The sequence below is a fragment of the Solea solea genome, chromosome 11 (genome assembly GCF_958295425.1).
Source record: "Solea solea chromosome 11, fSolSol10.1, whole genome shotgun sequence".
NCBI classification, from domain to species: domain Eukaryota; kingdom Metazoa; phylum Chordata; class Actinopteri; order Pleuronectiformes; family Soleidae; genus Solea; species Solea solea.
Window position 1 is genome coordinate 7,589,626 of NC_081144.1, and position 25,767 is coordinate 7,615,392.

General features: G+C 41.2%; 1 protein-coding gene across 3 annotated transcripts in view; it reads left to right on the forward strand.

Annotated features, from left to right (window-relative positions):
- The first annotated feature begins 210 nt into the window (after window positions 1-210).
- scube3 (signal peptide, CUB domain, EGF-like 3) overlaps window positions 211-25,767 on the forward strand; it is a 112,339-nt gene continuing 86,782 nt past the window's right edge. For all 3 annotated transcript variants that reach the window (XM_058642583.1, XM_058642584.1, XM_058642585.1), the window contains exons 1-3: window positions 211-556; window positions 22,326-22,448; window positions 24,781-24,906. In XM_058642583.1, the coding sequence (XP_058498566.1) occupies window positions 457-556; window positions 22,326-22,448; window positions 24,781-24,906 (349 nt within the window). In that variant the 5' untranslated portion in view covers window positions 211-456. The remainder of the gene's footprint in view (window positions 557-22,325; window positions 22,449-24,780; window positions 24,907-25,767) is intronic.

Genomic DNA, 25,767 nt, shown 5'->3' on the forward strand with positions numbered 1-25,767 from the left:
GGAGCCAGTCAGAGAAGAGAAGGAGCAGCAGTGGAGGAGTTCGGAGCGCAGCGCGGACGATTCTGTTTCTCTCCTCCCCCTTCAGACCCCGCCGCTTCACTCCATCTCTCTCTCTCTCTCCCCCTCTCTCTCTCTCTCTCCTTTCTTAAATTGACAGCGGTCTGGCTCGAAACATGATAACACGAAAGCCTTCCTCTGCTCCGCGCTGTCGGGCTCCTCTCCTCAACCCACGATCACTTGAAACTCACGCAAGCAAGGCGTAAAGAGGATCGCACCAGTCTCCTGTCAGCTGAGGGAATAACAAGAGACCTTTATATACCCACACACACACACACACACACGCACTCATACACGCTCACACTCACGCGCGCGCTCCTCACCCTCTCCTGTGCTCCATCGCACCGCAGAATCCGAGAGAAGTGCTCGTGTTGAACTCCACACGGTGAAAGTTGAAACATGTATGTGCACGCTTTGATACGCGCGAGCCTTGGATTTGTGGGTTTCTGTTTGGTCGCTTTTGTCCAACAGTCAGCTTCAGGAAGTAAAACCACTCAAGGTAAGTCAGTTTTCACCTCACTGTGGTAGCTTTTTTATTTATTTATTTATTTATTTATTTATTTCACGCATCTGCTCCGTAGACTGTGTTTGTTTTGTGCGTATTTTTGGAAAAGGTGACACTTGGAGATGAGGGGAAAAGTGAAAACTCCCTTGTGAAGTGAAGTTTTTTTTTTGTTGTTAAGTTTTTAGTGACTCTGCTCCATCAGTTGAACTGCCTTTTGTTGTTGTTGTGTCACTTTACTCACTTCCTTTTATATTTATATGAACTTAACCAGGAAACATAATGAGGCTTAAATGAAGTTTCACTGCTGCTTTCTTTGATCTTCAAACAGCAAAGAGCAGCAGTGTGAACAGCTCTGTTTCATTGCTGGTCCAGTAGGTATAATTGTAGTGAGACCACCACTAGGTATTTGTCACAGTCCAGACAAGTATTTGACACTGGCCTGTAACATACACATGGAGGAGCCTGTGTCTGTCAGACACTGCAGCTACAGTACCATCCCGCTCCTCCTGGGCCCTCCTGAATCAAAAAAGTCTGGCACCTTGCAGGAACAAGGCAGACATGGTGTTACACACTCAATTTCTGATCCCCTCAGCACCCGCTCTCTCTCTACCCCCCCACGGGTTTCCGTCGCTTAATTTTCCCACAGCTCGAACAGCAAGATGAGGCTGCCAGGAGTATTTGCATGCAAAGATACATCACGCTTTCTGTGTGTGAGTGTTGATTGTGGTTGGTGATGTTTTGCACACACAGAAAGACATCTCTCAGGCAGCCGACAAGGCAAAAAGGAGAAAGGGGGTGGGTGACTGTTTTGCATCCTGGGTGGTCTGCCCCCACTTGTGGGAAAACTCAATATTTACATTTTGCAATTAGAACTACTTTTCTCTCACTTTATTTTCCACAACATCGATTACACACTTCATTGTCGCGTGGAATGCTTCTGTGGGAGCGTTGCTCTGCGGTGGCGTGCACCTGTTTGTCGGTCACACACTCGAATGCTGTTGGATGACCACTTGATGATATAGGCTTCTCCGCCGGTTCCCGTTTGCCGGCGCAAAGCAAGCAGCACTGCTGTGACATTAACTGTGAATGGCCCTCAGGTTATTTTCTGGGCATATTAAGCGTTTGATGTCGGGGGCAAATCTGTGGCACTGACAAGTCTGGGAGCAATTTTGAAAAATGCAGTAACTGAGAAGTAAACGACAGAAGAAGAAGAAAAAAAAGAACAATTTATCAGCTGAATATTTATTCAAAGCAGATGTTGCAGACAGGAGTCTTTTTCTTTCATCATTGTCAGTCTAATCATGGCACTGTGTTGCAGGCATCAGTCATTACTCCGGGAGAAAAAAAAGTGAAGGAGCAGTGGAATGAGGGACAGAAGATTTAAGGATGTGGTGGAGGGAATGACAAAGAAGGGGAAAAATGAGAACAGGAGAGATTAAGGGTGCCGAGGCAGACAGTGAGAGAAGAGGCTTCTTAGTGAGAGCAATCAGCAACAATCGGGGAACAGCGAAGGAAAGGAAAGAGGGGAGCCATAGACGTCATGGCAAATCACTTTCCCCCTCGAACAGAGTCAGGAGCTCTTCGCTAATGCAGCTGCACCAAGGCAACGGTTGGTGTGGGGCTGACATGCTGCTGTGGCTGGCTATGTTGGTGTAACCTCTGCTCCGGGGCCTGGGGGTCCAAAGACACTGGGCTGCCTGAGCGGGGAGCAAGGACCCAGAATCCAGGGCTGGTTCACATTGTGGGAACAGCCGCAGCTCTGGCAATATGAGGCCCAAGTGACGGGGAGGCTTACCTAGAGATGCTGCCTGCAGTCCCCGCTTTGAGCGAGATAGGAGGGAAGGATAAATCCCTCTTTCCACCCACCCCCAACAACCACTCACCCTGTTCTTTTTCACCCAACTCTTGCTTTGTTTGCTTTGTCCTCGCTTCCTTTCCTTTTCACTTAATGAAGTAGTAGTGGCTCTTTTTCCTCCGTCAGCCATACGCAGCGACTGCATTTCACCCACTGTATCAGAAATCTCCCCGTCAGCCGAGTGCTATTTATATTTTTTACAACATTAAAGACGTACATGGCCCTTCTGCCCCCGTTCACTGCTCTCTGCACTCATTTTTGTTAGTTGACAGATGACGGTGTGTGTGTGTGTGTGTGTGTGAGTGTGCACACGCACGCATCAGTGTATGTGTGAGCATTATTGGGACAATGAGAAAGTGTAATGTGTTGTTTCTGTAATTCTTTGAACATTTTCACAAAACTCCACAAAGAACCCTTAAATTGGCTCTTTAAAAAAATAAAAAATAAAAATGTTCTCTGTCCCCTTGGCCTTGAACCTATGAGCATTTGTTGTGTAGCAGAACAAAATCGAGGCAAATGAGAAAAGAAAAAAGAGGCCGCCTTCTTTGAAAATGGCCACTGGTCTCACTTTAACATTTGTGACATCACTTTTGCTGTTGTTACTCTTTTCAGACTGTATGGTTTCTGTGCTGCCCTTGAGTCCTGACAAGCTCCTGTAGTGGTATTTGTTGAGCTGCTACACATATCCCCTCAGAGACTGTGTGCCTTAAAATCAACACACACAAAAGTCCCTAAATGTCTGCCAAGGTACCGCAGCAACTTTTTTTTATTTTCATCAACGTAATTATTTTTCAGGATGCACTGACACTTTGAGGAGTTGAGTATATTGTGGATTGTGAATGACTCCAGTGACAGTGTCAGCTTTTATTTTTGTATTCATTCTTGGTGCTAAATATACCTTCCAAAATCAGTTGTTTGGGAGTGCATGAAACTTCATCTCTTCTTTGATATTTGCAGACAAATGAATGCATGAATAATCTTACACACAGCCCTTTTAAACTCCTGACCTGTTAATACCATTTATTTCCTCCCCTGAACCAAAGTGCTCTCCTGTGATGAGTCAATCTTCCCCCTCTCTGCAGCAGACACGCACCGTCTGATGGTCGTGTTCTCGTGATGATGGGGAGCGACCGAGGCGGTCAGGCCTCGGGGCAGCCCCGTGGTCACTCGCTGACGATGTAGGTGGAGGAGATCAATCGGGATTCTCTTTACCACTCAGCAGACACTCAGAGAGCCTGTGCTTGACAAGTGTTGTGTGCCAGAACCACTGTACATGTTGTTACAGAGCAGCCGAGAGAGCAGAGAGATTATTATCTTGGCATTACTTGAGTGGTGAAAACACTTGATAACAATTCTGTCCAAGAGCAACGCAGTATAACTCACAAAGGCGTCTTTGATCTAGGGGCGTGTTGTAAGTGAATGAGGATGACTGCGATGAGTGATTTCTAGACTGGATATTAATGATTGCACTTAGCAGGCAGAAGTGCTCTTACTTCTGAAAATGAGGCTTTATTACATTTGGAGAATCCTTTTAAAAACAGGATGTTTCTGGCTTATTGTGCCGGGTTTGTCTAATTCCTTGCTTTGGCGTGGCCATGCTGCAGCTTTGTACAAACACTTCAGTTCATTTTTAGGGCAGAGAGGCTGCAACTACATACAGAGTGAGCACCATGTTTACAGGCACATGTTAAGTCAGAGCTGTCTGGCACAAGCTGTGACCCAAGGCGATTCAGAGGGGCTTCGTTCTGGACAGTTAGTCACTTTCATCCTGGCCGCTGGAATGTAAAACCAAGACATTTTTCCTCTCTGCAGCAGAGTGTCAAAGATTCTAGCCTTCCCCAAAATCTGACTTCCCCACCCAAAGACTTTCAAGCGCACCTTCTAAATAATTCACGATCACACAATCTATTTGGGTATCTATCTGTCTTTTTTTTTTGTAAAGTATAGGATAAAGATTTACAGCCATATTTCTCCTTTAGGATTTTATCAGCATCACACAAACATCTCCAAGATTTATTGCAAAGGAATTGTTCAACACGTTGGGAACTGCACTTGTTTATTCTGGTGATTCGAGATAAGATTAATTATAATTTGATATCTTTCTGTTAAACACAGGAACAGGGCTGCAGCCAACAGCTGGTTAGCTTAGCTCAGCACAAAGACTGGAAACAAAGGGAAACTGCTAGCCTAAGAACCACCTAAAGTTCCCTGTTAAATATACAGTGCTTTGCAAAAGTCTCCACTAGTTTTGTTATTTTTTATGTCTGTCAAATTAGAAATAGTTTTATTTGCGCGCACACACACACACACACACACACACACACACACACACACACACACACACACACACCAATACTAAGTAATAATGAATGAATTTGACCTCTGCATTTAACCCATCCCTTTTAGTAGTGAACACATACTAACCAGACACAGGAGCAGTGGGAAGCACTTGTCTGCACCCGGGTAGCAATAGAAGATTTGGTGCCTTGCTCAGAGGCACCAAATCCCTTTACATGTCCCACGATTTGAACTGGCAACCTTCAGATTACAAGCCCAAATCCTTTCCTCTTGGCCATGGGCTGCCCCGAAAGCCAGTGATTCTGTGATGATTGGTGATTGGATTTGAATGATGTCACTGAAAGTCGGTCTTATATACTGTATTATCAAGTTGTCAGTGAGTTGAGAGAGCACTCATGCAGCATGTGGATATATAATGCTCAAGCATGTCTTGAATAAACCTGGTTTAATAGCAGATATTTTTCCACATGAAATATTAGAATAAACCAGCAACAATAATCAGGGCTCACTCCAGGTTTAAGGAAGTCAGGATTGAGCTCTTCAAGTGTAAGGCTTGGGTAAAACTACATACATGTGTGTTATATTTTCTGGATGTGTTCCAGTCGTTGACTGAGAAATAATTATACTGTATGGTCATGATTGCATTGCTAATACAATGGCAGTCTAACACTTTTGCACAGTACTGCATTATATTATTGTTAACTTGAGCCAATTATTTCTAATGATCCAACATCACCTCCTGACACACAACACTTTGGGTTTTGTACAAATTAGACAAAACTCTTGAGTGAGTTTTATAGCACCTTTTGTAGATTTAAAGATGTTACCACTGACCTTATTATTTGGTTTAAATTGCCTAATATTGGACACAGAGGTGTTTGAGAAACTTAAACATCCAGCCAACAATGAAACTCCAAGGGGGGGGAAGCTACATCTTGGCATGAAACTGGTCTAATTTTAGACTCTTAATTGTAGCAAAAGTCTTGGCTATCAGGAGAAGGATTTAAAAATAAAGTAATTATTGTAATGAGCTGCCATATTTGCAAGTATGCACCGGTTACAGGGTGAACCAACAAATTAGGCTGCAAGAAATAAATAACTGGCTAAATGGCTAAACTGAGCTTAAATTCTGACGATGCTGTCCTCCTGTCTCTGCTTAATGGTTCCGAGTGCGATCATGGTGCTTCTTTTGATAAATTCATTGGGTGGTGACATCAACACTGAGAAAACCAAGGACACGATTATTGATTTTAGACACAGTAGTGAACACAAAGTGAGTGTTATCCATGACAGAGAGCAAATACCTTGGTACCATTTTTGACTGCAAGCTAAAATTACATTTGAATACTGAGTTTGTGGTCAAAAGAAGCCAGCAGAGATTTTACCTGCTGAAGATGCTGAACTCTTTTAATGTTTGAAGTTGATCTTTAACCAACTGTTCCTTTATTGAGCCTTTTAGCTGTTTTTTTATTTTTATTTTTATTTGCTGGTTCAGTGGGCTATTTTTTTAAGGATAAAAAGAGCCTGTGTTGCATTGTTAAGACCTGCTCCAAGATCACTGGAGTCTGGCAAAAAGATCTGATGTCCCACGGTGTAAAACAAATGGCTTTGTTCACAACTCAGATAGCTGTCATTTTAAATAACACTTTAATCTAGCGTCTTAAACATAGACATGCACTTATTTACCATTTATTTATTGACTTACTGTGATGTATTTATTTGGATTACTTCATTGTTTGTGTCATTCTGTTGCTGCTGACTGTTGTTAAGGCTGGCTGAATGTAATACAGATGTGATGAGCTGCAAGTGAATTGCCCTTTGGGGATCAATATAGTTGTCTGGATCTGAATCAAAATTTTAATTGACCAATTTGACAGTTTGGGGAATGCATTTATTTTCCTGCTTTGCCAAGAAGTTAAAGCTGCAGCAGACACGATTGCTTTGAAAATTTGAAATTTGAAAATTGCCAGTGGAGTCGACTTGGCTGTAGCTTCACTCACAGTTTGTTAAAATACTTACATTTTTGGCATCACAGCTGTCTGATTCAAACTCTTCTCATCAGATGAGCACGGACAGATGGATTTGTTTTCAAGTGCGACAGATACGACCCAACTTAGGTCATCGTTCAATGTTGGTTGACTGGGACTTTTGAGCAATATGAGAACCTTTTGCGGGGTTGTGCTTTGTGTCTTCAGTCATACTCCAATCTGTTGCGTCTCTCTTGTGTGCAGCGCCGGAATGTTGCTGGATAACACGATAAATTAAACACTGCAATACTGAGAAACCCAGAGAGAGTCATGTGGATCTGATAGGCTGGACAGCTTGCAGAGTTTGAGTAGACATTCGGAGGAGAAAATCGATTTATTGGCTGTGTACGTCCGACTCCGCCTCCGTAGGTGGCGCTCTATCTCACTATAAGCTAGCGCGTATTGAATCAGTTTCCTGTTGACCTTTATGTCAGAGAAAAACAAACCCCAAACAGTGAGATGAGCAGTGAGATGGATCACGCTGTAGTTCTGTATGTTTCGTACCTGCTGTACATGTTTATAAGACCAAAAGTGGGTCTTCTCAAATTTTGTTTCCAAGTCTGACTCCAGTCTGACTAAGCGTATACATGCAGGAGTAATCAGACTATGAATCACATTGTCCAGGTTTGTTAGTCTGACTAAGACTAGCTTGATTTTAGTCAGACTCACGTGTTTACATGACATTAAGAAAACCAAACTGACTTTTAACATACATGTAAACATGTGAACTCATTTGACATTGGTTTGAATCTAATTGCATTTGATAAAGTTTAAAAGTTATGCACGATTTCTTTTAAATGACGCTGAAAAGCTACTAAGTGATTATTATGCCAACAAATTCTGGTCAATACCATGCTTAAGACTTTATAACAAATCGTCTTTATAAATAAAACATCAACTGTGCCTGTGAGTCTGTACACATTGAGTTTCTAATGAGCTGCTCATAACAAAATTAAATAAGCAAAAACAACCTGTGACTGAGGTTAAATGAGATAATCACATCATGATGAATGTAACATTAATTTTGTCATGTTTATGTATTAATCAATCCTCGGGGTTATGGCACATAGTTAAAAACAGAATCATCTTTGATTTTCTTACTCCTACACTGAGAAAACATTTAATTTATGGCACAACAAATGACACCTGAACAAAACTTCATTAGCATCATATTTAATTTCAGAAAAAAAAAATGCTGTTTTTCCAGTGCAAGCCTGTACAATTTCTGTAATTTCAATAGAATGTATGGTCTAAGTCCATGGTGCTGTGTTTAAAAAGCACAATGGAATAAAATAAGTATTATTAAAATGCAAGAAAGCTGAAAGAATTATGCCTAGAATTAGAAGATCAATATTGACTTGTATGATGAAAACATTTAAATCAAAGTACCATGCTGGCAATCTTGTCTCTAATGTAATTTAACAATCTAAAAGTGAGAAATAAAACCGGACTCTGCTTCATTAATCACCATGATTGGAACATGGTTTGGTTTATGTGCCCTATATTCTCTGTAAATGATGGTAGTTCAGTTGGCATTAACATTTCTGTTCATCTTTTCCTTTGAAGGCCGTTGCGGCCTCAGTGTTGATGTAGAATAATTGCTCATATTAACAAAGTTACCACTACTTCATACCCTCTTTGTCTCATGTCCTTGGCAACAAATGAGGCACCTGCAGCTGCTCATGTCGGGATCAGTTTCTACTGAAAGTCCACATGTTTCATGATGTTACTCTTTGAAGTGCAGTGTTGGCATTGTAGCTATTTAATGTTGATTAATGTGTATTATTTTACATGCAGTGCAATATGCTCCTGGCTCACTGCCCACATTAGATCACACCATTTTTTAACTTTTGTCAAAAGTATTTTAATTTGCTCCCCCCTTTCCTTTCTTTTCTTTCCGGTACTTTGATTTAGCTCTGTGGGGGAAAAACTGACTTCACGCATGCTTCAGCTTCAGCGGTCATTCTGCTCGATTGATTGGTTGTGTTTTTAGCTTTAGAAGAGTGGTCAGAAAGACTTAAACATTTTGCACCTTTGGTGCCTTTTGTAAAGGCGGTGTGAAGCGTCAGAGAGCCTTGACCAAGTTCACTTTTATTTTTCAGTTGCAAGAAATTATTTAAGACATTATTTGCACATAAAAGCAAGCATTTTATTCCAGGATTTTGCAGGTACTTTTTCACTGGGGCCGTTGGTATTTGGCCCCGCTTTCCCTTCACGTCAACGTTCATGCCTGTATGGATCCTGCAGATTCCCTGTTGCTCCTCAGGAGACCTTATCAGCTGCTGAGATCCCTCTGTCATCCTACGTATTCATCCCTCTTTGAGCAGAATACCACCTTATCAGTAGCTTTAGAGGCTGCTGTGTGCGACCACTATTTGTCAACTTATTCACTGTGGTTGCTGGGCTTACAAAGCTGTAGATTTCACCTGCAATTAGAATGAGAACAAAAGAGAAAGTTAAATTTAAATCCCCCTAACTTTCCTGGGGATAGCTGCTTTCTTTGCTACACCAGTTTCTACTGGCAAAGAATATTTGAACCACCACACTCAGGAGGTTGGAGTGCAGAGCTTGCGTGTTGCTTGTTTATTTATTGAGGCTTTAATCTGAACATTATGTCCCAAATGAGGCCTGTGATGCTTCTCTCAACTGGAGCTTGTGTTGTGGTGAACGTCAGAAAATTTGCTCTCCTTTTCCCCTCTCTTTCTCCGTGTTCCCTCTCACCCCGTCAGTGGCCTTTGTTCTCTGCACAGATGCGGCGCTGTGCTGACAACATCCCTGTTGGTTTCGGGGGAGGATGGAGTCGCTGTCAACAGCACTCTGACCCCACAGTCTAGAGCCCCCGTCACGAGTGCTGAGGGTTCGCCGAGGAACCTCAGTGCTGTCCCTCAGCAGCTGCAGTGGCTCTTAGATCATTAATTCTCAACACCCCCACAGCCACAGAGCCCACATTTGTTTTTCTTTTCCATTACTCACTGATTAGGGATAGTGGGGTTCAGGAGAAGATATCAGTGGGATTGTCATCTTGGTCTCTTATACTTTCTCAGGACCATAACTGACTCTAAAACCTCTTTCCTCCTCTTGTGCCCTCTTCCACCGCTCCCCCCTGTGACCTCCTGGCTGAATAATGGGTCTGCGTCTCTATTTGAGAGTTTGGGGGGGTCAGTGAGGGACATCATTAGGCTGGTCTGCAGTGGTCAGCGCTGTTGGAGGGGGGTTGGGGTCAGAGAGAGCCTTGTTTACAGACTGTGTGTGTTTACATTCCTGATGGTGAGCGCCAGCTTTAGAGACTGCTGGAAGTGAAAGGAAATGCTCCTATTCTGCTTAGTAATGGAAAAACCCAACCCAATACATCAAGGAATCCAGATGAAAAAAAAGGGACTGGCTATTTATGTGGTGTGTCCTGGCCAATGCATTCTGGGTAGAAAGAGGAATGACTTCACTGATGAATTTGAGACTTCTGCAATATACAGAGTCTTGGGGAGAAATCATATGACACCGCAGTGCTTTATCACGACTGCTGAACTCTAGATGTATATTTATTGGCTAATAATGCTGAGTCATCTTTGTTCTTGTTTAAATTCTTACACTCATCCAACAAAGAATGATTTTCCTTATAAATGAGTCAATGATGACCTATTAAAAGTTCTCAAAATATCTTGCTTTGGTTCAACAGTGGTCAACAAAGCTGTGTTTGTTTCTGCATAAAACTGCCCTAATTCTGGTTAAATGAAAACTACATTTTCTAAATTACAATTAAGTTATGTTCATTGTAATCATCCAAAGAGTTCCCTGTTTTTAAAATTTGCTGATCACCTTCTCAATCAATCCATTTGTGTGATTATCAGCATCATATATAGTCTAGTCTGACTATGATGGTTTACTTTTATTACTTCTGTTGCCCGAAATATTGTCAGGAATCTAAACTTGTTCTCAAAATTACAACAAAAAAGGGATTTAAATGCATAAATATTTCCGTCATGCATTGGCTTTTATTGCTTTGTACTGATGAGGACGTGTGCGTTTGGTGAAAAAAGCATTTCACATTTAATAGAATCCATCTGTTGGCGGAAATGTAAAAGTAATAACTTTTGCTTGAGCCTTTTATCTTTGCCTTATAATAAAAGAAGAAGTCAACACAATTATACTTCTTCATTTATATGAGCCTACTGAGTGTTGCCAGACTTGATGTAGCGCTGCACCAATTTACTTGGACTTTTGAATTTGCTTCGCATTATGACACATAACCATGTATTTGGGTAAAATGTGCAGCAGGTAAAGTCTGAGAATTTGAGGAGTGAATGTAGGACAACAACACATTTAATGTCATTTTAAGTAAACACAATAAAGACAGAGCTAAAATGATTTTATGTTGGGTTTTGCAATATTGGTTGGGGGGGAAAGGGACATTTAGACATGTATTTCACATTTTTATGACATTTTACAAACACTGATGAGAAAATAATTAACACATTAGTCAGTAAATGAAATAATCATTATAGTTGCAGCTGGCTGCTGATTCACTCCTTTCATTCCCCCCCTCTCACATCATCTATTATGCACATATCATGTCTTTCAAAGGATGATGAAAAGAATCCTTAAAGGAATCCTCTTTATGCGAAGATAAAACCTTTTAGACGTTACATTTTCTGCCATGGCACATCCAGCACACGCACAATGATTTAGACGGCATTAAACACTCAATATGTCTGTTTAAGTGAAATGTTTGCCTGAAGTGATTGTGCTGTCCCTCAACATTCATACGTCCAGTCAGTTCCAGCCCACTGAACATCACATTCATTTTTGAGCTTCAGTCGTTAATGCCCGCTCTGCAGCGTACACAGAGAGCCATTGATTTTTATACCTCCGTGTGACAGGAAACATCTAAAAATATCACATTTGTGCTGTAATTGCTATGTTGCCATCTTTATAGTTAGTACTGTATCTGGCTTATGCAAACCACCAATGAATGTAATTGCTGTTTGCAGAGGGGAGAGTGTCATGTCAGTTAGCTCTGGCTGTATAAATATAAGGTACACAGCTGGACTAAGTGCCGCCCCTCCCGTGTATAAAATATGCAGCATGGGGCCAGCAAATCATTAACAGTGAAGGACACATGCCAAGAATGATAATAAGTCCCTTTAAAGGTACAAATTAGTTTTTTGTCACTATGGCAACTGATGGGGAACCTGTTACAAGTTCTGCTCAATTAATTAATTTATTTATATGTTTATTTCGGTCATGACCTTTAGATCACTCATCACACATCAGTGTAGTTCACACCATACACATAACCGAAAGGGAAAGCGGGAGAAGCAAAAGCTTATCTAGTCCCGCCCCCATTATCATCATACATTACATAATTATTCTTTTCTTATGACATTTGACAAAGAAAAACATGTTTCAGCATCAGGTAGCACTCAGAGATATAGTCTAGCTCTAGACAGTCGAATCAGACTCCATGTGTGTCTGTACATGTGTCCATGATATTCCGCACTGTTGTTTGAAGCAGACACACTCCGTACACTCCGTACACTCCACATTCGAGAGAGAGAGAGAGTGTCATGCCGGCCTCACTCCACACTCCCTTAGTATTGCACTATGATTCACTTAATTACTGTAATAAGTGTTTTCCTTCTGGAGGTGGTCCGGAGGTCTGTGAGTCATAGTCTATCAAAGCCACACGTGCTTAAGGCAAGGCGCAGCACCAGATGCTCTGCTCTATGATCAAAATCACAGAGAATGGCCATCATTTATTCACCGAGTCGGAGCCCGAAGTCCCTCCTGAGATGTTTTATAAATGACCCGAGGTGAGTCCGCTCGCTCCCAGGCTCATCACTGTCGCTGTCTGAGTTGTTGGAAAGCACACACCCCATTAAAGACGCATGAAGGCAGGGACAGATTGAAGATGTAGATACAATGTGCTTGAACATGTTGGCTCAAACTATTGTAATGAGGACACCCCGGTGTTGGAGACAGTTGTTGAAAAGAAATGAATATGAGCGCGTTGTTATTTTGGGCTCATGAAGCTGAGTGCATTTTGAAGAAGATAAATATTATGGCGTTGATATTTCTTATTAATTTCCTCATTTGAGTGCCTGGAAGTTGAAATGATAAACATTTAGATAGCTTTATTCATTCTCAGAGCGGGAACCAGTCGAGTCTAGTCCTTGTGTGTGCACCACAAATACAAAGCGGTTGAATAGACAGTTGTTTGGCGTCGGTCGCGGCAGAAATGAAGCAATGAACAACATTTTACTGTGCTTTAGAAAATGTATTGCTGTAATCGCCAGGATGAAACTGTTGACTGAGAAAATAAAGACAAGGTTTTAATGTTTAATGAAGTATTGTCGTACAGGAAATGGTATAAAATTAAAACAAATAGAAATTATGAAAGTGTTTGCAGTATATTTTGAATGAGGGCTCAAAATGGTTGAATTAAGTATAGAGAAATAATGATATATCATGCTGTTATACTTTATGAATCCTTTGAAGCGCTGTGTCTGTATGGAATTATTATTATTAGGGATGGGAATTGGTATCGGTCTGCTCCTGGCAAAATGGATAAAAATGTAAAATCCGATACAATCCAAAAATCCCATATATCGCATGCTTCATTATGCACAGACTGTAAAAATGTGAATTAAAGTCAGATGGAGAATTATGTCTTTGAAATGAAATATTGGAGTCGGTAGATACTCAGACACAGAAAAAGTGGTATCGTCCCATCCCTAATAATTATTGTTCTAAATGCAGGGTTTGCTGGTTGGTTGTATTTAAGCCTCTGACCACTAGTTGGCAGTAAGCTTTCGGACATTTCTCTCACTAGACAAACAAAACTGTATATTGTTTGTGCATCATGACGTTATTTTTACCATGAAGGTTTCGCTTAAAATACACTATATGCATGGCAATATATGGCATTATCCTGTATGGAGAAATGCATCGTATCAGCATATTCTTGCAGATACAGAGCTTAAGTTGAGTAGCGTCTTTAATTTGCCTCTTATTTGCTTCAGACATCAGTTTATAAACTCAGGAAAAACTCCCTCCAGGAAGTCGTACAACTTTTTCATCCCATGTCAACTGTACTTAACGTGTTAAAGAGACGTGTGTAATAGGCAGAGGCCTCGATTTGAACATATCATTGCTTGCTTGCGTGTTTCTATTCATTTTCCCGTCGCTCTCTGTTTAAACTGAGGCTTCATGCTTGGTGGACATAAGCAGGGAGGCACCCAGGTTTTTTTGAAGTTGTGATCACAGTTTTTGAAAGCGCTGGATCAGTCAGTGGTCATGATTCCCAAACATTTAGAGTGTGTGAAGGATGAGTGTAAATATCCCAAATGGAAGCAGTTGATATTTTTATTCACAATTTTTTAGAGCTCCGTTGGACAGCCAACACTGTGTCCCTTCATTAGCTGAGGGGGGATCTGGGCAGCAGGAGGGGGTGGGATGCTAAATTTTGTGTTAATGTTGACGTCTGCATTTCATCAAAACCACTTTTTTTGAGGCGAGGGGGTGGAGGGCGTGGAGGGGGGTGGGGGGGTCAGGTTGTGCAGTTTTCATGTCCTGCACATTTTTTTTATCACTACATTTTCACTGTGTGCTGTGATAATGTTGCGACAACCAGCCATAGTTCCTGACCTTGTCTTTGCTTCCTCTCTGGCTTCCAGATCAAAGCAGGGACTCAAATCACTGCATCACATTAGTCTGTGGACTAAACAGCAGTGGATTTATACACTAATGTTAATGGGATGAGAGTTTTGAATTCCAGTATTTACCTGATGCATACATATGCACAAATATTTAATTTGTGCATATGTATGTGTAAAAGATTTCCCTTTCTCTTTAACTCATTTTTTTCTTATTCCTGCTTCTCTTAAGCTTTGCTTTGCAGTTTGATGTAGATTTGCAATAAAAAGGCTCTTTTCACGTTCATCTCCTGCGATGAGATGAACTTCTCTGTGTTCTCTGGGCTCACCTGAAATCTCAGGTTGCAGTGTGATCACAGTTGTGTGATTTTTGTAACATAACACATACGAATCTGTGGCCCTTACACAAGTGTGGTGTGGAAAAATGAAGCATCCATAAACTGAGAAACTGGGAGAAGTTGGAAAAGTGAGTGTACTTCATCGATCAACAATGCTTGTAATTTCAAATATTGTGTTTTCTTCTTTGAGGAAAAAAATATTCAGCCTTCTTATTTATTTTAAATAACCTGCTCATGTTCACAGACCTGTTGCTGCTTTAGAACAAATTAAAAGTGGCTTGAGTTGAGCTTTCATTTGAATAATTTAAAAGAAATAGAGACAAAAGAGTGACATTCATACAGAATATAGCCAATCAGCCTCTACTGCTCTGTACCTCAAGTAATTATCCTGACCTTAACCCCATCCTGCTCAACCGCAACCCTAAGTATAGTGTAAGTGTGGTTCTAAGATGGATAATTACAATACTTGTTTCTGTGTAATTATACATCGTATGACAAACACTATGATCCCAAGAACACCTTTTTATGGAAACGAACCCAGCACCCTTCCTCCTCTGCTGCAAAGGGGGCTCATAAAAATGAAGCATTTCTTCTGAAAATGCCTTCATCAATAAAGACAATTTTGGGTTCAGAAATGTCGCACTCTGTCGGGAGAAAAAAAACACAGCTGAATATTTTACGGCTGACTTGAAGCTGAATGCGTCCATTGGTCCATATTTCTGACCATTATTTCAGAGTTGGCTGCAGGCAGTCATGAGGAAAGCTACACCTATGGGTGTCCCAGCACCACTCAGTCTATTTCTGTATCTAAAGGAAAGGTGATGGTTTAGGGGGAGCAAAGCAAACAGTGAGGGTCTCAACACTCAAAGTAAACATTACCCTATGTTTGAACTGCACACCTTCAGCCAAACAATTCTCCCACACACTCGCGCCGCTCTCCCCTCTTGAGTCTTACTCCTGCTAACACCCCCTCAAACTGGCCCAGTTAAATACGCTGCTTATCCCGGGGCCTTCACATTAATCAGGGAGGAAAGCGCCAATGACAAGGTCGCACCTCCACGGCCAGCAGCATGTAGCTGCCCCCTCTGACATGCATATGGGGGCTGCTTAGGAACAAATGTACTAATGGATTTTAAAAATAACATTCCTAATCATCACCTTTGAGAATATAAGAATGTTTTACTCCACATATTTAATACAATTATAATAAATCCTATTTATCGGCCGACCCAGTCAAGAGAACGCTGCAGTTCATTGAGGGTTCATTGAAGTTTTGACACACTGCAAATTTAAACTTTTATTGAGCATACAAATAGAGCATGAAGTAAATCAGTTCCAGGGGAGAGAGAACATGCGTCATTATCGTATGACTCAGTTCCGTCAAAATTCCCAACAAAATCATTTAACTCAATATTTCAAGAGTGACACTGGTGGGTTTAAACACAGGTTCCAGCTATTTGCGGCTTTAATATGCTCAAGTGTGCGAACCAGAGGAGAGCTAAAGCAACAGTCACAATGACACATCCCTCCAGGAGAAACTCTTTAAACATCGGAGCATTGCCCAACATCTCTTTCTTCTTTGGTTTTCTTGTTTTGACTTTGTTTATTCATCCTTGTCTGGAAGCGCCGGCTTCATCCTCCACTGCCTTGACTTGTTCCCAACAACAGTGATTCCTCAGCACAGAAGAATGAAATGAACTCCCAGTGAAAAACACAATCTTTTAATCTCGAGCATGAGTCAATTACCAGTACAGCATTACGGAAAGGCTGCAAGTTTTTTCTCTCTCAAGCTTTTAGAGGCGTGTCCTCGGGATTGGACCAAAGGATGTATTAATTCTGACATGTTTATTTCCATTGCAAAGATAGTTTGGATTTCCAACAAGAGCAGCACATTGAGCTTTTGTTGTCTGTGTGTCCACTGGAACACTCCCAGTAACTTTTATGGGTGGACGTTTTTTAAAACAATGCTCTGACAGACGTGGTTTATTGTAATATGCGGGGCCATGATTACTTAATCTTTATTTTGTGGCGCTCACACCAAAGACGATAAAATTGATGTCTTATGTGTTTATTATTTCTTTTTCCACATGTCCCTCTTAAAGGATTCAGATCTTGGAGAATAGGTCCTCCGAGTACTCCTCCTTCACCTATAAGGACTCGGCGATGTTTCATCCCCCCTTTTAATAGCATCAAATAAGTGATCAAGTCATAACTTATCGTACACATGGTGTATGAAAAATATGTACAACAGCGCCCTTTAGAGTTTAAAATGGTTACTGCAACCCCAAAATGAGACATTGCAAGATTGTGTTTGTCATATTTTCCGAAATAAGGAAACACGGAGATGCTGTTGTCAATTTCCTCTCTGCTTTCAGCCGTCTACTCTGACACGTCTTCATTTCAGACCCGCACTTGCACAAAGATACAGTTGTAGTGTAGATTTGTCAGCTATAATTGATCGATTGGTTGATCGATTGATTGGTGATTTGTTTGAGGAGGAAGCAGGTTTTGCACAGTTACATCATGTCACCGGTTTAGGTGCTTAGTGTGTGTTTTGTTTGTTTTAAAACTCTAAACTCTGAAATGTACAGCAAAGTAACTTAGACATATTTTATGGTCTTGTTTTGCTGTAATATTTCTTTCTGGGAAAAAGCACATTGAACTTACAGAGGATGTGTTAATCTATAAAATCTGTATCTATGTATGAAAAGTGTGTGTGTGTGTGTGTGTGTCTAAGTAAAATCATGCAAGCAGACCAGGAAGCTACAGTGAACTGATGTCGCAGATGGAAACATAAATAACAAGATGAAAGGAGGGATTCTTTGAGTTTCTGTCATAATGAATATTAATTAGCGCCGAGACTTGGCACAAAGAAAGCTGACAATAAGACCGATATTTTAGCTGTGATTAATACTCCCTTTATTGAAAAACGCTTCCTCACCTGACCTCTCTTGCTCTTATCTTGGAAGACAGACCGTAAGGAGATAGGACCCAGGCTGCTCTTCACGTGAATTGATATTGTTCTCACATAATATAAATCAATAGAGGGCTCAGAGGGGCCCTGCATGATTAAATAGCTTTGTGGAAACTTAGCAAGGAATGAGCTCAAACTATCCCAGGTGCTTCAGTCATATGAAAAATGATTCCCCGTGGAAATTGTTGACTTTTTCAACATGTTTGAACAGGCAAACATTTGATCCTCAGAAATGGTGCCTATTAATAAAAATGATGTACTTCAAAAAGTGACACACAAGCTGTAAAAAAAAGAAAGCAGATCAAACCATATGTACGTCAGCATTTATCAGAACTTTGCATTTATGAATGAGGCGTTTCAGATGTAGGTGCCAATCTTCTTTAACCCTGTCACATATTGGGTCTGCTGTTCCCTTTGCTTATAAATTGTAGTGCCATAAAACCAAAATCTAAGGCCTCATATGAAATAAATCCGTCACTTGACAACAAAAGGCTGAAGCATGCCAAGCAAATTTAGCCCAAAGAAACTAAAAGCCCCAAAGAAACTGCAACTTCAGCACAGGATCTGGAGGTAACTCATGCAACTGTCAAACTGAATGCTAACAGAGTTAGGGTTAGAGAGGAAAATTTTAGGATGTCACAAGGGATTTTATGGCTCAATAATACGCTTAATGATTAATACATTTCTCCACTATGCCCTGTCCTTTTACAGGACCAGTGGCATGATATGGTTTCTGACTATAGTGTCATTTTAGTTCCCTTAATTGAGACGATTATAGAGTTGAATGATCATTCTCAGCTCTTGGCTCAGGCAGTTTCCTGCTTTGCCTGCATCATCGCTGAAGATATTTTTCCTGCATGGGAAGTTAGCCAAGACAAAACCAGCCATTTGATGTATTGTGCTGTGGGCAGACGTTTTAAAGATAAAGGCTCATGCTACCATGTTAGATTTGGTCCCAGGAACTGGCCAATTTTCTATTGTATCAGAGAATGCTTGAAGAAAATGAGACTTTAGTCCCTTTTCCACCAACTTTTCCAAGAACTTTTATTTGCAGGAACTTATTTACCTGGTGGAAACAATTCCCGGTAATGTGTGTGGTTTGCGTTTCCACCGCACGTCCTCAAAGTTCTGGAAAATGTATTCACGTCAGCCACATGACGTAGTCCATGCCCAACAAGCCTGTGTCATCAATTGTGCTACTCTATCATAATAACGCCAGGATGGAGGACGCTCAAGTTGTTCTGTTGCTCCTGGTGTTTTACTGAGTAATAGTGATGGTGGCGTTGCATTCGGAACCATAAATAAGTTCTTCTTATTTCGTCTTCTTTTAAAGGTCTTGTTTAAAGGCAAACAGCTATTTACCTTTCTAGATTCCCTGCTGATCTGAAAAGTCTCCAGTTGCGAGTATGTACTTCCTTGGGTGAAAGTTTGGGGTCGAGGGAAAGTTTTTCCCCAGGGTAATTTTGGTGGAAATGCGCCAAGGGTTTTCAAAATCCCAGGTAAATGAGAAAAGTTCCTGTGGTGGAGAAGAGGCTTTTCTGTCCAAAAGTTGAAGTGGAACTGGAAGTTAACCTTTCAGTCGGAATAATGATACAGAGCGCACCAGAGAATCCACATCAAAAAGTAGAACTGCAGAGCTTTGGCATGACCAGTAAAATCCTATCATATAATTATGTATATTCATACTGTATTTCAATTAGGTAAGTAAATGAAATTATTATTATTTATTATGGCAATTGACCAGGAAATGTTTCTAAAGAGTCTTTGGAGCTTGAACCCAAGGAGGAGACACACCTGCCTCTGAGCACTGATTAGGAAATGAGGGTCCAGAATTAGGGTTAGATTATAAATGGCAAAAAGACAAATATTTTTGGGATTATTGGGTAATGATTTAGATGCATTGCAGAGCTATTGAGCAGCTAAAGAGCAGCTGATGAACGCAGCAACCTGATGTATGAGGAATAGATTATAAATGAAGCATGTAACGGAGTAATCTTCCCGACTGAACTAATGCGACAGCTTCATATTCTGAATTCCGAGTAAAAATCCCCATATTTTATTATCATGTGTTATGATATAGTGGGCTACGAAGCACAGAGCAAAGCTGTGGTGAGGAAACTCCTTTGGTTCATGAGCTTGGTGAGCAATTTTCATCTCGGGGAATGTGGGCACTAGTTTTGCGTTGGTTAATAATTTTAAATGACACACCTGTGTAAGTGCCACTTGCTTCACATCGTTCAGTTCTCTGTGTCCTGCTGTTATTACCAATGAGTCTAATCTAGCTGCGGCTCCCTTGCACACCCAGGCACTCTTTTGTGAAGCTGTGATGTTTAACCGTAATCCGTCAAGGCGGAGTATTTAGGCTGTTATTTTGAGTTTTATTGAGAGTTTATTACTCCTGGGGCAGAACTCAAAAGTTCCAGTTTCTTTTCAGCTCTGTTGAATGTTTGCATGCAAATGTTAGACCTCGGCTTCAAGCACAGGCTCCCAGAGCCAACGTCTTGGTCGCACAGACTGACAGTCTTTACCAAACCAACCTTCGTTCTGACACGAAAAGGTTTTTCACACAGCCATCAGCGATCGCTGAAACATCTGCAAACCTTTTAGTGAAATGTTAAACTTGGGTCTTAGCAGAACGAGCACATGCGAACTGGACTCTCTGGATAAAATCTGACCTTGCAGCTTTTTTTTCTTTCTTCTTGTTCCTTCCTGCATAAACTGTTATTTAGAAATTTCCACATGTGTTTGCCCAATGGTGTTGTCATGGGCATATTGGATTTGCTTTTGTGATGCAAATGTTCCAGACTTAAGTGAATGCTGCCCCTGTCAGTGTCCTCCTTTCCTCAGCTGTTGTCATGTCCTCCAGGAACAGGCAGATAAAGTCAGTGTACTAAATCCCTGAGGTTTAGATGCAGGTCATTTCCCAGCGGGATCAGCCGACTCCTGCCGAGGGTTTGTGATAAGAGTGGTTACTGGAAGCTATGTAAACCTTTTTTAAGATGCCCATCCCCTGTGTGCAGGGCGTTAATCCCAAACACCTGGGCCAGTTAACTGGGATTTGGTGGGATTAGGGGCTCCACCACGCAAACCAGATCTTGTTCAATTCTATTCTTTATAATTCAAACTCAGTCCAGCAGTTGCACAACAGTTCATCACTGTCCTAAGTGGCAACTGGTTGTGACGTCACAACGAGAATCTGAACTCCCAATTTTGAAGCCTCCACACAATTTGGACGGTGACATGTTGACATTTTGCAGCAGCAAGTCATTCACATCCTGGCTCCTATTGAACAATGCCAGCTGTCAGTCACATGGGTGTTCACTCATATGTGCCGATCTATTTTGCTCTGACAGAGTCTTATCAGGGCCACACGGGTGGTGTAGTGGTTAGCACTCCTTTGCCTTTGCAGCAAGAAGACCTGGGTTTGCCAGGACCAGTCAGAACAAGGGTCTTTCTGCATGGAGCCTGCATGTTCTCGCCGTGCGTGGGTTTTCTCCAGGTTCTCCGGTTTCCTCCAATAGTCCAAAAACATGCAGATTTGGAAAATTGGACAATAAGTGTGAGAGTGGATGGTTGTTGGCCCTGTGATGGACAGGCCACCTTTCCAGGCTTTCACCCTATGTCAGCTGGGATTGGCACCAGTGTCCCCATGACCCTCATGTGGAGGATAAAAGCGGTAGAAGATGAGTGAGTGACTGAGAGTCTACTCAAACAGAGTTATTTTTACTTCCTGTTTGGCTTGTGGAAGAACCCTGAAGACTATGCCCATTTTTTATATATGGTCTATATGCTGTCCACAGCATATCGGATATTCAGGATTTTCACGTGGCATCACATTGAGACAAACATCTAGTTTTTACCTTCTGACAAAAAATGATCTTGAATGGGCCACTTGTGGCACTATCAACCTTTAAAAAAATAAATGACCCACTCGTCAGCATTTGAGTGTGAATTTCCACTGTGTTGTCATCAGGTTTGGATTGAAGTCAAAAGCCAGTTTTCAAGACAATGTTTGTTTTTAATAGATATTTCGGTCAATTTTTTATTTATTCAATAGAGTGTAGAGCAGAGGGGTGAGTGAAGGGTGAGTGTTTGTTTGGTCCATAAAATGTCAGAAAATGTTGATTTGTGTTTCCCCAAACCTCGAAAATGATGTCTTGTTTTGTCCGGAAAGCAACATATTTCAGTTTGAGTGATTTATTTGTCAAGTGAAGCAAAGACACCAGAAAATATTCACATTTAAGATGCTGGAAAAATCAGGAAGTTTGTTTTAATTATGAGAAAAAAAAAACAACAACTTGATAATCAATGATGAAAATAGTTGACAATTAATTTAGTAATCGATTAATCCTATAATCTTATTGACATTGACCGTGATGGTCTGATTAGTTTTTTTCTGTTTTTATGCGTCTGGTTGATGAGGTTTTTTACCTTTTGTGTTCTTGTGTGTCTATACTTTTACTCATGTTGGACAAATACAGCACAGCCGTGTACTGTACACGATGTTCAACATTTGGAAAATCAATCTGTGGTATAAACGTAACAACAGTTTTGAGCTTCTGTATTTCCAGTCTTATCAACTCACCATCGCCTCCTCTCTTTCTTTCCTTCTTTCTCTCTAGATGTGGATGAGTGTGCAGAGGCACTTGACAACTGCAGCATCGATGCCATCTGCCAGAACACCCTGAAGTCATACAAATGCATCTGCAAGTCGGGCTATAAAGGGGATGGCAAACACTGCGAAGGTAAAAGTGCGGCCGGATTAATGCACTCATTTTCACCTGTGGTTGGAGGCATAAACTTCTGCTCCCGTCTGTTGAAACACGGCCCGGATTTTCACTGAACACTGAATTAACAGCCACATTTTTCTCATGCTTGATTTTTTTTTCTATATCGCACCGCACATCAGCCCCTGGGCGAGTGACAGGCTTGATAAGAGCTTCTGTCTCACTCGCCACAACTTATTAAGACTTTAAGACTCTCTTAAAGAGGGAGGAGGGATGAGGGAGCGGAGTGGTGGACGGAGAAAGGGGGAAAGCCAGGTGCGGCGTGCTCCTTTGTGACAAGATGAAATGAAGCAGTAAATTTCCTGCACATGTTAGAGGAGAGAATTAAGATAGTGGCTGAAGTGGCAGTCAGAGGCTCTGCCAAGCAGCCGAGGATATTTCCACAGCCAGAGGCAGGCCTCGTAGACTGTCAGACACAAGTCTGTTATTCTTGCCTCTTTCACTGTGCCCAAAGCCTCCGGATCATTATATCCCGCAATTTTTATTAGTATTATTACAAAACCATATTTCTCTGTGCCATTTTTCCCCCCCTCACTATTATTATTCTTTCATTTACTTGACTGCGTGTTTTTCATGGCCTCCTGCCTGTGGGTTATAAAAGTTTGCTTTACTGACTCTATTGTAAAATATATGCAAGGTTGGGTTTCCACTGAACTGAAGTTTGGCTGATGGATCGGCAAGGCTGTTATAGGCTTGTTTAAGAAAAAAAAAATAATTCAAAAAAACAACATTGATAAAGCATAAAGAAACACAAACGTTTTTAAGTGAGTGGTTATAAGATTTTAGGAGTCGTGCTTTCAGACTGTCTGTTGAAATTAAACATTTCTCTCATTTTCTCGTGCCTCTCCAACCTTTATGTCTGTGAAGTGGATGATTTAGATGAGAGTTTGATTGATCTAAGAGCGTTGTTCTGTGTAAACTGTAGCTGTTGCCAGCATCTGTCTGAATGAGTTGAGGCTTGGTGGTCTGCTTTTTTTTGTGTGATTTTCGGGTCTCCTTTTCAAGTCGTTATGATTTGTGAAGAAACTTTTTTATTTTCTTGCATGCTTCATCTGAACAAATATAGCAGTAAATGACCATTTACTGGATTTATTAAGGTAATTTTTATTTCATTTTAAATGTTTTTTTTTATTATCAACTATATTGACTCTCTCATTCCGATCGTTTTTCATACTGGCCATTATTATTTTGGTTTGTTCACTCTCGCTGGCTGTTTCACACAACCAAAAAAAAACTGGCGTATTGATCGATGTATGAATGTTTGAATCAACCCAAGCAAGACGGATGTGACACAGCGGAAGATTGAATAAAAACCACAGTCAAAGCTATTGTAGCATCATCAACCTGGTGGGTGTTTCAGGTTTAGTCGGAAAGTGATTGGCAATTGTGTGCTGTGATCACAAAGATGTGTGGGAAGTTAAGAGGCGGAGAGCAGCAAAGTGTTTGTTGCACTCTCATCCTTCTGCTGTCGTGTCCAATTACGCTCTGTGTGAGATGGCCTCAAAAGGGAGCTGAACAACTGGGATCCTCTGCCCTAAATGGGACAGTATGTGCTGAGTGGAAAGTGCGCTGTGTTCTCAGTTCACCTGGTCTGGGTCTCCTCAGTATATGGGCCCCTCAACCATCATCGTAACCATAACAGACAACTCCTCTCAGGCTGTCACACCAATCAGCACTCTATCTTTATCTGTCAGCCGCAGCTTGTTTGAGTGCATTTTGTTTTCCACTTGTAGCGACCAGGACTCGTGAAGTTTAGGGCTCATTTTTCCTGCCAAATTTATTTCCAATTTATTTTTTAAGTGTCCAGGAATGTGTGTTTTTTTTATATTTTATTGGACACAGATGATTCAATATCCTGCTAACATTAAAATTCCACATGGAAATCTGCAACGTCGTCGCACGAAACTAATTTAAGACCATCCAATATGGCATAAAACCTGAGTATTAAAAGGAAAACAATAGAGAAGCTACTAACAGGTAACAGTAACATATCAACCTATAACCACAGCTGTGGTCCCATGCCCGTTTACTCCAAGTGCTCTTAGAGAAATCTCATCTTCTGCTGCTCTATCCTCCATATGTGGGACACGCTGGTGCCAATCTCAGCTGACATAGGGCGAAAGGCGGGGTACACCCTGGACAGATATTACTAACAAATACTGCCTTCTATAATGCTGAGGTCGGACTACACGTTTTAAGGCTGCTCTTCCACCCACAGTCTTAAACCTGCCTCTTGATTATTTCACATTTGAGGTCTCTGCTCACATCCTTGTCTTTCCTTTCTCTGCAGATGTCGACGAGTGTGCAACCGAATACAACGGCGGCTGTGTGCACGAGTGCATCAACATCCCGGGGAATTACAGGTGCACGTGTTACGACGGCTTCCGCTTGGCACATGATGGGCACAACTGTCTTGGTGAGTATGTGTTTAAGTGGTGGTGTCTAATGATGTCTGCATTGTGTTCAGCCTGGAGAAAGGGACGAGACCATAAACAACTTTAAAGGCAGTCTTTGTATGTGTGACGGTAGCTGAACAAAAACGACAAATTCTCCTGTAAACAATCATGTGGAGGCATTTAACATTAACGTGGGAGACTCACCCTTATAATTAGGGATCGCCTTAAAAGTGGACTGAGGAACACATGATACGTTTTGCAGTTGTAAAAATTCCATTGTTTTGTGTGTGTGTTCTTGTATGGCTATCCTTGAGAGGACCAAAACACTTAGAAACCCTAGGGAGTAAAGACATTTTGGGAAGTGAGGATTTTGGGCTGGTCTAGACATTCTATCACTCCCTGAAAGGACTTTTTGAGGGTTAAGACCTGGTTTTAGGGTTTGAATTGGGTTTAGGTTATAGTTAAGGTAAGGGGATTTTGTTGTGATGGTTAAGGTTAAGGTAAGGGGCTAGGTAATGCAAATAAACAGCCCAAACATGACTCAGCTAAAGTGCTTTTTTTATCTGTACGATATCAGATCCAGTGTCAGACTGATATCTATACTGACCGATACAGATTCCCATCCCTGTGTGTGTGTGTGTGTGTGTGTGTGTGTGTACTTGTATTTGTTGCCTCTTCTGGACATTTTCTCTCATAAACACTGACCTTGTCAGGACCAGACACAACCTAGTCCTAATGATGCAGAATCTAATTTCTGAGGAACTGCGTAAGTTAAGTTGTAATATTTGAACTGTGGTTAGTTTAAGGTTAAGGGTACTGGCTATGTTAGTTAGGAATGGTTAGGAATAATGTTTTGGTTAAGCTGTTCAAATGAATGGAAA